This window comes from Nomascus leucogenys, chromosome 22a, assembly GCF_006542625.1.
Source record: "Nomascus leucogenys isolate Asia chromosome 22a, Asia_NLE_v1, whole genome shotgun sequence".
Classification (NCBI taxonomy): Eukaryota; Metazoa; Chordata; class Mammalia; order Primates; family Hylobatidae; genus Nomascus; species Nomascus leucogenys.
In genome coordinates, this window is record NC_044402.1 from 73,583,290 (window position 1) to 73,597,189 (window position 13,900).

A 13,900-nucleotide genomic window follows, 5' to 3' on the forward strand; every position below is an offset into this window, starting at 1 on the left:
TGAATACATCTGTCTATGGTATACCCATAGACACTGAACTCTATACCAGAGAACTTAGCATTCCAGTAAATGCACCCTTTAATTTTATTCATTCTTTAAAATGACTCAACAAAAATTTACCAGATACCGTATGCCAGGCACTATGTTAGGCATTAAGTAAACCAAGATTCAGGTGGCCTTGGAGTCCTCCAGGTATAATTTACACCTGTATTAGCGCCGGTTAAATTAGAAGCTCCTTGAAGGCAGGGGCTGTGCCTTTCCTAGCAGAATTTTGAGCATGTGGGTACAAAATACCTATAAGTTAGAAAGGTTAACTCACCTACCCTCTGATTTTTATACTAATAGTAAAAGCAACCAAACTCAACTTCTTTTTTTTGAAACTCACTCACAAGAAAATATTATTTGTAACAGAAGATGAATGATGTTTTGCCATATTATCTCATAAGCAATTCATTTTTGGGGGGCAAGTTAGGCTAGTTAAAGCTAATAGCTGTACCAAACTCTAATTTGACTTATAGGACACACAGACTTCTAAAAATTATGTAAGCATTTATTATTTAGATGGCCATGGGGCATATATTGAAGACAGTAAGTAGCTCTTTGGCTCTGAAAATGGTGCAGGCTGAAGTCCTCTGGAGACATCTTCATTTGTACTTGTGAACCTCACAGGGAGGTATTTTAATCTGTTTTAGTTAGAGCAACTCTGCAGCCTGGGTTTCTTAGGACCGTACCAATTTCCCATGTCCTTCTTCATCCGTGGGTGCTAACATTTGGTTTTTAAAATATTGTGCAAATGAGATCTTTAAACACTTAGAAATTCCCCTTGAGAATAGGCATAATACATCATCTGGTTACTAGGTGGTTGCTTTGGAATTTTTGTTAATAATCCAACAGTCCTCATGTTGGCTGAGACTCTGAGGAAGACTCTAGGTCTCTGAGAAAATGTCAGAAATTCCTTGACTGCTGAGGCCTGATTGTGGGATGTAAAAACCACGTACCAACAGAGGAATATGAAACAGCTCCCAAAGTACATGAATTGTTACTGAGAGATTGGTGAACATTACTGGAGCACTGAGAACTGCCTCTTAAGGTCAGGAAAGCTGTTTTCCATTCAACCCAGCCTGCAGGAGGAACCAAGCCAGAGCAGCAGCTGAGAGCTGAAAGAATGAGACGAGGATGAACCAAAAAGACAATGATAATATTACTTTTTTTTTTCATTTCATGCATATTTCCCATGCAGCTGCTGCCTTCCTTTGAGATTGGTGCATGGACAGAAGACGATGTGGTAAGCTCTTTGTATTCATGCCTTATTTGACTTGGGCAGGTATTTCATAAATTTTTCCCTAAGTTTTTAGGGGAAGAGATTGGGCCTTGGGAAAGTCTAACTAGGAGAAGTTGACAAATTCTTTTCTTGCACTGTCTCCCAGGCTGGAGTGCAGTGGTGCGATCTCGGCTCACTGCAACCTCCACCTCCTGAGGTTCAAGTGATTCTCCTGCCTCAGCCTCCTGAGTAGCTAAGATTATAGGTGCCCACCAGCATGCCTGGCTAATTTTTGTATTTTTAGTAGAGATGGGGTTTCACCATGTTGGCCAGGCTGGTCTCGAACTCCTGACCTCAAGTGATCTGCCCACCTCGGCCTCCCAAAGTGCTGGGATTATAGGTCTGAGCCACTGCGCCTGGCCTTTTTTCTGTTTTTAATGCAATAATGATTGAAAATAAAGCCTCAAGAGTGAAGCAAGTATCTCTGCAAATCTTCTAAGTGGGTTCTACCTTCCTAATTTGCTCTGAAAGTATTCCAGAATACAATAACAAATACCAATGAGGAAATTAAAGTGGCAGCTCGGGAAAACAAATGAACACACTTGAAAAAAAAGTGATCTTAAATCTTTTTACAAGAACAGGGATGGTCTTGAGCCATGGTAGAGGAGGATCTGGTCAAGGCAGTGCTGGGCTGGGACACCACTGAACTGGCTTTCCTTCCACCTCAGGCCTGTTTGAAAGTGAGGCATCATATTTGCCAGCCTTATTCTGGCCTCCCAAGCGGGAATAGACACAAGCACACCCAGACATTCTCTGTAGCTTTAGCCAGAGAAGCTCTATGTTTTGAGAGGCTGCACTCGGACTGTTGAAGTCCAAAGGAAGTCCTGCACTCTGCATTCTTGATAGAAACCCTGAGAAACAATCCAACTTAGTCTGTTACGTCGCCATATCTATTTTCTTAGTGACAAAACAGGTATGAAAATTCCTGATGTGAAAACTCAGGGACTAGGTTGGGTGCGGTGGCCTGTAATCCCAGCACTTTGGGAGGCTGAGGCAGGAGGATCACTTGAGGTCAGGAGTTCGAGACCAGCCTGGCCAACATGGTGAAACCCCATCTCTACTAAAAATACAAAAATGAGCCAGGTGTGGTGGCACATGCCTATAATCCCAGCTACTTGGGAGGCTGAGGCAAGAGAATCGCTTAAACATGGAAGGCGGGGGTTGCAGTGAGCCGAGATCACACCACTGTACTCCAGCCTGGGCAACAGAGCAAGGCTTCATCTCAAAAAAAAATTTTTTTTTAAAGTTCTATAAAACTCAGGGACTTATGCCTATCCAGGTCTATTTAACAAGCTCAGGGTATCGCTAAATGAAAATGAAAAAAACAAAAGATGCAATGCCAGCCTTAGTGGGTTTGGGCTCCAGCCCAGGGAACAGACCAGGTGCCACAAAGTGCAGACTAGCTACTGGAAACTCCTCAAAAGATCTGTTTACCTAGTTCAACCTGGTTTTGGGCCCAGGCATTTCCCTCTCTGCCCTTTGTATTCTTTTGAAGTGCACCTGCTTTCAACATTAGCTAACCTCTTTGGCTTCCATAGGGTAAGGAAACTTGGCACCAGTTGCCACTATTTCTTCCCATTCACTGAGTCCCAGTGAGTCTCACTTTCCTGCCAGCCTTGCTTAACAAGGAAAGAGGACTCAGGGTCTCCTTTATTCACAAGCCTGGATATAATCTCTTTATCCCTAGCTGCAAAGTTTCCCCTGTCATTTGAAAAGAAATTTTTGAAAAATCACTGAGTTCTAACAGCTATTTTTAGTCTTTGCTCTGAGGTTGAGTGGTTTCCAGGCCACTTATATAAAATTCCAGAGTTGAGGGTTCCCCCAGAGAATCAGAGGGACTGAGTCTGGCCTCCCATCCTTCTCCCCTCACCAAGATACTGTGAGAGGCCACCAGTAAACCCAGACCCTGTGTATACAGGGACTAAGGGTCACTGGGTCCAATCTCCTCATTCTACATAGGAAGCTCCATATTTTGACTTGGCCAGGGCCACGTGGCTAATTCATGACCTGGCCTAGAACAGAAGATTCCTTCTGACCGTTGCTCTGTCCACTGCTGTGTGGTCCCTGGAACTCATACAATTCCTGAGTAAACCGGTGCCCCTCAGCAATCCAGGGGGCCACCAGCACATAAATGGAAAAATCACTATAAGTAAGAACCCTCTTGAAAGGATTTAAAAATATCTCCCAAAGAAGGAGGAAAACCAATGGTCTTTTAACTGTCCAAGACCCCCGAAGAGAAGGGTATCTCCCATTTGAAAGCTTGAGGTTTTAAAACTACAAAGAGAAGTCTTCTATTTTACCTTTGCGGTTGAGCCAGGAATTAAAGCTATTTTGATCTATTGAAAACTCTATGTTTACTGTGAAGACTGGCCACTGACCATGTGTGAATCTTCAAAACCATATGTGTCCTCTCTTTCACAGTATTGTTGGGTTCAGCAGCTCGTCAGAAAAGGCAAGTGGAATAAGTTACCTTCTTAATTCATGGAGTTAACTTTGTTTGGGATGTGATTTCATCTAATTTGATTCTGCTTTCTAATCACTCCCTTCAGGTGACTCTTCAGCAGAGATGAGTGTATATGCAAGCTTGTTTAAAGAAAACAACATTACAGGGAAGCGACTGCTGCTGCTGGAGGAAGAAGACCTGAAAGACATGGGCATTGTCTCCAAGGGGCATATCATTCACTTCAAGGTACCTCAGAAAGGGACAACATTCCATCAGCAAACCTTTTTTTTTTTTTTTTGAGGTGGAGTCTTGCTCTGTTGCCCAGGCTGGAGTGCAAAGGCGCGATCTTGGCTCATTGCACCCTGCGCCTCCTGGGTTCAAGTGATTCTCCTGCCTCAGCCTCCCAAGTAGCTAGGATTACAGAAGTGTGCCACCACACCCAGCTAATTTTTGTATTTTTAGTAGAGATGGGGTTTCACCATGTTTTCCAGGCTGGTCTCCAACTCCTGACCTCAAATGATCCACCTGCCTCGGCCTCCCAAAGTGCTGGGATTACAGGCGTGAGCCACCAGGCCTGGCCTCCATCAACAAATCTTTACTGAGCACCTACTATGCAGCACATCACGTGTTAGGGGCTGCAAATGGAAACGGTGCTATGCTGGTCATTACTGTGCTGAAATGCTTACACCAGTTGATAATCAGCAGCTGCCCCCGGGCACCCCTAATTCCTTCCTCATAATCCAACAGCAAAAAGGTGCATACGTGGTATAGTAGGAGTCACAGGGAGATACCTGAATATCACCCCCCTGCCCTCAGGAAGTCTCTAATCTGGTGGAGAAAACAGATACTGCTTATGCGATGATGGTAAATGACAGCTGTAAGAAATACCACAAAGGCAGTGTGGTGCCTGGAAAACAGCCATCCACCCAGAATAGCAGGAGGTGACTCAGTTTAATTCTAGAGAGGACAAAAATCCATCGGGAATCCCTAAGGACCCCAGAATTTCTGCATGGCCAGAGGGAAACCTAAGCCAATGCAATAACCTAAAGGCATTTGTAATTTTTGTCATTATGACCTGGAACAGACACCACCATGTATGTGTTTTAATCCCCACTCACTCAGGAAATTCTAACATCTCCCCCAAAACTTAAGTGTTGAGTAGTTTCAAAGCTAAACCGCTGTGTTTGTTGTGGTGGTGGTGGTCATGGTTGTTTTTTGTTTGTTTTTGTTTTTTCAATTTAGCAACTTAAACTGAGTAAGAATTGCTGGCATCTGTGTGGTCATTATGACTAATCTTGTTTCAAGAGAGATCTTAGAATAAAATCAGGTTTGCTCCCCAAACCCTCACCCCCATTCCAGTGTGGGTAGATGGACGAGTGTGTATAGGTTAGAAAGAAGAGAAACAGAGTAAAAGAGAAAATTTAGAAAAGGCAGCCTCCTGTCCAAATCCACACCTTCACAAAGGCTCTACCAGCATGCCAACTAGTCCCTACCTCAGAGCTACTCACACTGACCTTTCTAGAGAAATCCCCATTAAGGCCCAAAGAGAGCCCATTCATTTCATTCTGTGAACCCTAGGTCCAGGAAGAAACATCCTTACAGACTCTCAGCACCCTTTGCGCAACAGCTTGGCACTCACCCACCACAGACCATCTCCACAACAGAAAGAGGACCTTGCTGTCTTCTCCCTCCTAGAAGAAGGGCAGGAAAACTCATGCATAGCATATTTCTCAAAGGCTGGCAAAGAATGTAATCCCAGCCTCTGGGTATGGGCAAGTCCATCCTAAAAGCTATGCTGGCTTAAGTGGGCCACAGTAGGAAAAAGTATTTTCTGCAGTACAGAGATGTTTCAGAGCTCCAAAACAGAAATTTTGTAAATCTTGTCCTATTTGGCAGATGCCAAATAAGATGCTCCCACCTCCCCTTCCCACCTGCCATCTTTGAAAAGGCCCAGTATTCCTTAAGGATCATTTCGGAGGAAGGGTGGTGAGCTGGGATATCTCACCAGAAGCCCTCGGTGATTTACATCTTTCCAAGGGTGGCCCTGGATAACCTAAGTACCCCTTTCATGCTCAGTGTTATCATTTAGGCAAGCAAAGTCCAGACTTACTGTTTATTGTTCAACAAATTCAGTGAATGTCTACTAATTGTGAGACTGGGCCTGTGAAGATTCAAAGAAACCTGTGGTTAAGGAATTTACATCTCAGAGAAAAGATTAAATGTGCATACAGCATCTCCTTGGCAATTGGGAGGAAAGGACCGATTCATTATCCAGACTTAGGAGAGGCCATGGTGAGAGATGGAGAAGGGAAACTTCCCAGAGTGGGTGGCCCTTGAGCTGGATCTTGGAGGAATGACAGATTTTGGAATGTAGACCAGGAAAGGAAAGAACATTAATCTGGACAGAGAGAACAAAGAGTTAAGAGACATGGAAGATAATGTGGAGGAACAGAAAAGACGAGTCCCGACCTGAGTAGCATAAGCAGCTCTGTCTGCAGAACACGGGTGATGAGTAGAATGCATGGCACCTGAAGTGGAAGGAAGGTGGGGCCGGATCCTGGACAGCTTACAACTTCAGGCTTGGGGGAAGAGCTGGAATTTGACCAGCTGTCAGGAGTATTGAGAATTGACATATTTACACTTTGCTTCTGGAAGTTTTAAAATGGATTAAAGAGGCAAGGCTGGGTTTTGAAAAAACAGGAGGGTATAAATGTAGAGAATAATAAGCACTGCAGTGTAGCAAAAATGCGAATGGAGAGAAGGGGAAGATGCCACAAGTAAGAGGGCTGTTCTCAGGCTCAGGAAGGAAAGCACAATGAAGTATTGACTGTTGTGGGCAGACTGGCTGGGGCCGCTGTCGCAGGCGGTAAAAGAATTTACCAAGACAGTCGTAGGTAAAGAAAGGCAGATTTATTAGAGAAAGTATGAAGATGCGTTGCAAGGGTGCAGTGGGCAGCACAGCAGAGAAGGGGCTGTCTGCCAAGAGGCAAGGGCTTGAGGGAAGTTTTATGGGATCATACTGGAAGGGCTACGTGCAGATAGGGTGTGCAGACAAGGTCATGCCGCTGGAGTTACTTGCAGAATGAGGTATTTGGGAACAGGTTGTTGTGATTGTCTGTGATTAGCTGTCTCTCAACAATTGTTATCCCCCACCTAGGACCCCCTCCTCGTTGTTGCTTACTTATTAGGACTCCACTCTGATACGTGCGGCAGCACAGATGAGCCTTGAACATGATGCTAAATGAAAGAAGCCAGACACAAAGGTCACATATTGTATGAGACATCCTGAATAGGCGAATCCATAGAGACAGAAAGCAATCAGTGATTGCCAGCTGCTGGGGGGAGGCGGCAATGGTCATTGACTGCCTAATGGGAATAGAGTCCCCTTTGGGGGTGAAGAAAATGTTTTAGAACTAGATAGAGGTACTGGTTGCACAACATTGTGAATGTACTAAATGCCACTCAATTGCCCACTTTAAAATGGTTAATTTTATGGTATGTGAGTTTCACCTCATTAAAAAATAATAATAAAACAAAGGAAAGCACAGGCATCTCTACACCCTGCCCAAGAGTAGTCTTCTTCCAGCTAGGAAGCTTTCTGTCTTTGGCAGAAAGGATGTGTGTGGCCAGGAAAGTGAAGAGGAAGACAAGAATATCTGTCCACAAAGTAGGAAATGAGGAGAGAATGCTGTTACAAAAGCCAAAGGTTGGAAAAGCTTTAAGATAGAATCGGTGGTCAAAAGGGTCTAAGGGCCAGGCACCGTGGCTCATGCCTGTAATCCCAGCACTTTGGGAGGTCACGGTGGGCAACTCACTTGAAACCAGGAGTTCAAGACCAGACCGGGCAACATGGCGAAACCTTGCCTCTGCAAAAAATGCAAAAATTAGCCAGGCATGTGGTGCACACCTGTGGTGGTCCCAGCTACCTGGGAGGTTGAGGTGGGAGGATCGCTTGAGCCCAAGAGGTTGAGGCTGCCATGAACTATGATTGCACCACTGCACTACAGCCTGGGCAATAGAGTAAGACCCTGTCTTAAAAAAAAAAAAAAAAAAAGGCAGGGACAGGGGACAGGGGTCTAAGCTTGCAGAGAAGCCAAGGAACATGCAGAGAGAAAAAGCCCTGTTGGAAGCGGCCACTTAAAAGTAAAAAAAAAAAAAAAAAATTATTTGACCCACTAGAGTGGAGTCAGTGTAATGTCCTCTTTTTATGACCTCTGCAGAGGGTCTGCCCAGAGCTCCAAATGAAGGAGTAGCCTGCATCTGTTGGGGGACCTAACATTGCCCTCAAACTCCTGAGTGAGTCTGCATGAGCTTCTAAAGACAGTCATTCACAGAGGGGCAGTCTCCAAAGTGTGGAATGCGGACCCTCCCCCTTACTGCCAAGGCTGGGGCTGTATGTAAGAATGGCTACCCAGGGGGCGCTCAGCCAACAGGTGACCACTAAACTCAGCCAGAGCATGGGGATTCCCAACAAGTTTATATGAGAGGGAAAGATAAAGGGAAAGGGTCATGTGCACTTACTCTAGGAGGGCCCTGCATAGACTCTCAATTAAGATAAGTAATGCTCCAAGCTGGGCTTTTGGGGATGGGTAGATCCACACTGGAGGAGTCCTCCTGGTCCTTGTCAGAAGTGTTTCTCACACACAGCCTGATGGTAAGAATGCACCCTTTATTCTTTGCGCTTTCACTGAGGAAGGCACAAATGTTGTGTACTTTCTCCAAGAGTCTCTCAGTCCTTAAATGGTAGGTGATCAAACTGGACAGTTGGAGCAGTGTATCCACCCATTCTTTTTTTTTTTTTTTTTTTTTTTTTGAGCTGGAGTCTCGCTCTGCCACCCAGGCTGAAGTGCAATGGTGCGATCTTGGCTCACTGCAACCTCTGCCTCCCGGATTCAAGCGATTCTCCTGCCTCAGCCTCCTGAGTAGCTGGAATTACAGGCGTGGGCTACCACACCTGGCTAATTTTTGTATTTTTAGTAGAGACAAGGCTTCACCATATTGGTCAGGCTGGTCTCGAACTTCTGACCTCATGATCCGCCCACCTTAGCATCCCAAAGTGCTGGGATTACAGATGTGAGCCACCGCACCCGGCCCCCACCCATTCTTTTGCTGTGTGTTTGTCCCTCCCTTTAAGCCTGACCATGGCTCCCTTCTTCTTTGAGCCTGCTAGCCCTCGTGTGGAGAAGCAGAGTGTAAGAAGTAGGATTGAACACCCAGTAAGTGTTCATTACATTGTCAGCTGTCAACAGTTTTTATTTTGCTTTAAAATAAAATGCATCTAATTTTCTCAGGTTGGTACTTTTTTACTCTCTCTGCAATCAGTTCTTAGAAAATCTGAACTGTGCCTGCTGAGTATCCAAAAAATCATCATTTAAATTGTCTTCCTTTCGTTTCAGATTTCTTTGTGTTTCATTGGCAGAGGGGATGTTGGACACATATCCATAGAAATGTTCTTATAATGCAATCAACCTTTTAGTGAGATTCTAGCCTTCCTGAAAGTCTGGTGTTATACTCATGTGCTATGTTGCTTTTCTCACTGTTATTCAGAGTGGCACCTGCATTCTGTACAATAGAACATCCACTTCTCAGTACTACACTCTGCCGGTGTTTGAAAAATTGTTTTATTTATTGCTTAGTCTGAGGTTCAGCATCTTTAAAATGTCTTCCTTTTCTTGGCCTCATCCCTGTAATCCCAGCATTTTGAGAGGCCAAGGCAGGAGGCCAGGATTTCAAGACCAGCCTGGGCAATAGAGCAAGACCCCATCTCTACAAAAAATAAAATAAATTAGCTGGGTGTGGTGGTGTGTGCCTGAGTCCCAGCCACTTGGGAGGCTGAGATAGAAGAATCTCTTGAGCTCAGGAGTTCAAGGCTGTGGTGAGTTATGATAGCGTTACTGCACTCCAGCCTGCACGATAGAATGAGACCTGGTCTCCAAAATAAAAAATAATTTTTAAAAATTTCTGGTCCTTTAAATAATTACAAACCACCTACAGTGCTTTGGACAATGAGATTTATTCTAAATAGATGTTGGATATTAATGCCCCCAAGATATATTATGAACTAGGTAAATAAGGAATGTTTTTGTTTGTACCCAGTGATTTTAATCTTCTCTTGGTATTATTGGATCATTAATAAAGTCATATGATTTTTTTTTACAGTCAGCCATTGAGAAATTAACCCATGATTACATAAATTTGTTTCACTTCCCACCACTAATTAAGGTAAGTAAGGTTTTTCTTACGGACACTAATGCTACCTTTATTGACACATGCACCTGCTGCATCCACACCTAAATTTGCCAATGTCGGTAATGGTCGTTTGAAGTGAAATTTCATCATATCTAACAAAAGGTCCTTTGAAGCAAGGGATGTGTATAAATTGAACACCCTTGTTCCCCACAAGTTGAAATATTAACAATTCGTTCATGATAAGAACAACACACCTCACTTTAGTGGCTAGGAGTTGTAAGTGCCAACATTGTAGGTGAGGTCCTGTGGCCTCCCACCTGGCCCTGGATACTTTTCAACATGTAAGTCACTGAGAGAATTCATACCCTGGAGTGCTCGATCATCACTTTCATAGGGGATGGGAGGTTTACTGTTTGAATAACATATTAGTATACTTAACATTTTGAATCTAGTTTAAAGAATATGGCATACTTTGTTTAAAATCAGCAAATACTTGCAATTCAGACACAGAACTTTACTTATTCACTAACAGCTATAGTTTTTCATCTCTAAGCCCTCAAAGACTCATTTTGTTCCTCTGCTTCATCCTCCATACACATTTGCATCCTCCATCCACTGCGTAATCCCTCTTTGGGAATAGCTTGTAAATGCCCTGGGTATTGTGAACCTCTCAAGTTGAAATCTCACAATGATCTCGAGGTGCTAAGTGCATTTCCAGGGTAAAATTGCACAATGCAAGATGCATTGTGATAAATGTAAGACAGTGACATTCAATTTGAACTGCATGAAATAAATCATTTGGCAAAGTCCTGAAAGGCATAATATGTCATTTCTCTTGCTTGATGTAATTAGAATTTGTAGCTTAATCCAAAATAACCAAAAGTTAATAAATTAGAATAGAAAAAAAAAAAACTAGTGCTAAGATATCATCTTCTTTACATGAGAAGTAAAAACAACATCTAGAATAATTGGTGCTTGGTTTCCTGTTTTAGGACTCAGGAGGTGAACCTGAAGAAAATGAGGAAAAGATAGTGAACCTGGAACTGGTTTTTGGTTTTCACTTGAAACCAGGAACTGGCCCACAGGTAAATCACATTTTAAATCCTTTGGATAAATCTCAATCGAATTACTCTTTTTTCTCTTCTGTAACTCCATGGTTTTATACACCCCCTACCAGCTGGTAACTGGATTCTGAGTAAATTTATAGACTTTATAAAATAGAATTTAGCTGAAAGGCTGCCAGCTGCCTCTGTAATCCAGTCTAGGAATCTTACTTTCTCAGTCAGCTGAAGACGCCCATGTGAGGCCACCCAAACATCAGGATAACTCACAGTAAAGCATGGACAGGGAAGGGGGGCCGTGGATACCAGACTGTGTATACCACTCATGTCGCAGCTTCCTGATTCCTGATTCATAAGAGAAAGCAACTTTATAATACCGAGAATAAAAACTAAGAATGGAACTGTAGACCATGTGGAGACCCAAATTATCAGCTCTAAATAGGGTGGCAGGGCATTTGAGCAACACTTCTTCAATAAGCCTTTCAGTTTATGTCATTTGAAAGTCTGGAAAAATTATTTGGCCTAGGTAGCCTGTGAATTAGAATTACAGTAGGTTTGTGTTACTTTTGATCACTATAAATAGCTAATGATAATAATAACTTCTGTTAACTGACCACTTATTGTGTACCAGGCATACAGTACTGAAGTGTAAAAACTACTTTCCCCCATTTTGCAAATGAGGAAACTGAGGCTGGGACAGGTTAAATAACTTGCCCAAGGGTTACATGGCTAGCAAATAGCAGAATAAAGATTTGAATGCAGGTTGCTCTGGTCTCAGAATCCAAGTTCTTAACTACTCATAACGTGGAAGCCTTCCCTTGAGGGAAGCCAAGGGACCTTATAAATACACCTCACAAGCTGTGTGAGCCTACCGATTGCTCTGGTAGGTTCAGCTGGCCTTGGCCTTTCCTCAGTGAAACCATGCTTGCTCCAGGCCATTCCTGGGAACCAGTGCCTGAGAATGACTGGAAATTGTTGTGAGGGGTTGAGTTTTTCCTGGGCCTTCCAAAGATGCTCTTTCTAATAATCCAGTTAAAAATGGGCAAAAGATCTGCAGAGGGATTTCTCAAAAGACAACATACAAATGGCCAACAGGTGTATGGAAAATGGCTCAGCGTCACTAATTATCAGGGAAATGCAAATCAAAACCACAATGAGATATCACCTCGCCCCACTTATAATGGCTTATATCCAAAAGACAAGCAATAATGAATGCTAGTGAGGATGTGGAGAAAGGAGAACCTTCGTACACTGTTGGTGGGAATGTAAATGATCCAGCAATCCCACTGCTAGGTATATAACCAAAAGAACGGAAATCAATATATTGAAGAGATATCTGTACTCCTATGTTTATTGCAGCACTGTGCACAAAATCCAACATTTGGAAGCAAACCTAAGTGCCCATCAACAGATGAATAGATAAAGAAAACGTGGTACATATACACAATGGCATACTATTCCCAAATAGAATGAAATCTTGTCATTTGCAACAATATGGATGGAACCGGAGGATATTATGTTAAGTGAAATAAGCCAGTCACAGAAAGACGGAAGCTAAAAATTAAAACACTTGAACTCATGGAGATAGTAGAACGATGATTACCAGAGGCTTGGAAGCATAGCAGGGGAGGGCAGGAGGATGCTGGGATGGTTAATGGGTGAAAACATAGAATGAATAAGATCTATTATTTGATAGCACAACAGGGTGACTACAGTCAACAATAATTTATTATATATTTTTAAATAAAAGAGTGGAATTGGGATGTCTGTAACACAAAGAAATGAGGTAATGGATGCCCTCAGTTATCCTAATGTGATTATTACGTATTATATGCTTCTATCAAAGAATCACAAAGACTGGGCGCAGTGGATCACACCTGTAGTCTCAGCACTTTGGGAGGCTGAGGCTGGTGGATCGCTTGAGCCTAGGAGTTCGAGACCAGCCTGGGCAACATGGTGGAATCCCATCGCTACAAAAAATACAAAAAGTAGCTGGGTGTAGTGGTGTACGCCTGTAGTCCTAGCTACTTGGAAAGGCTAAAGTGGGAAGGATCACTTGAGCTCAGGAGGTCAAGCCTGCAGTGAGCCAAAATTGTGCCACTGCACTCTAGCCTGGGCAACAGAGTGAGACATCACCTCAAAAAAAAAAATCCCATGTACCCCCAAAATATATACACCTAGTATATACCCAAAAACATTAATCTTTTTTTTAAAGATGCCCTTTCTAGACATATATGCAAGAATGTGTCTTGCCTGCACCACTGCAGTTATTTCTTTACCTGCTGAATGAAAATCTTTACCTCCCTTGTTTCGGCCACAGACTTTGGTTGAGTGAGAGCTGCTCTGGATCCAGGTTTCTTACATATGAATAGTTTTCTCTCTGTGAATGGATCACTGTCTATTCATTCCTGTTGTTAGAAGGAGCTACAGAAAGGGGCAGGAAAGTAAGTTCTTCTGTCTCCAACAATATCAGAAGCACTTCTAACCCTGAGATTCTGCAGCTGTGGCCACCCCTAAGTTCATCTGATGGTAAACAAATCGCACATTTCAATTTGCCTTTTCTGGTTTTCTTGATTCCATGACATTGAATTTATGAGTTATCTTTAAGCTTTATTATGGTTTGTAGGTGGTAAAAGAAGAGAGAAAAAATTTCCTTGGAAAAGACTTGTGAAGAGAGATCTCAACCAAGAAAAAAAATTTTTTTTTTTTTGAGATGGAGTTTTGCTCTTGTTGCCCAGGATGGAGTACAATGGCATGATCTTGGCTCACTGCAACGTCCGACTCCCTGGTTCAAGTGATTCTCCTGCCTTGGAAGTAGCTGGGATTACAGTCGCGTGCCACCACGCCCAGCTAATTTTGTATTTTTAGTAGAGACAGGATTTCTCC

At 43.1% G+C, this 13,900-nt stretch overlaps 1 protein-coding gene across 1 annotated transcript in view; it reads left to right on the forward strand.

Annotated features, from left to right (window-relative positions):
- MAP3K20 (mitogen-activated protein kinase kinase kinase 20) overlaps positions 1–13,900 on the forward strand; it is a 194,546-nt gene that overhangs the window by 154,754 nt on the left and 25,892 nt on the right. The window contains exons 12-16 of the mRNA XM_003253722.3: positions 1,241–1,285; positions 3,743–3,773; positions 3,871–4,010; positions 9,924–9,986; positions 10,946–11,038. Coding sequence (XP_003253770.2) covers positions 1,241–1,285; positions 3,743–3,773; positions 3,871–4,010; positions 9,924–9,986; positions 10,946–11,038 — 372 coding nt within the window. The remainder of the gene's footprint in view (positions 1–1,240; positions 1,286–3,742; positions 3,774–3,870; positions 4,011–9,923; positions 9,987–10,945; positions 11,039–13,900) is intronic.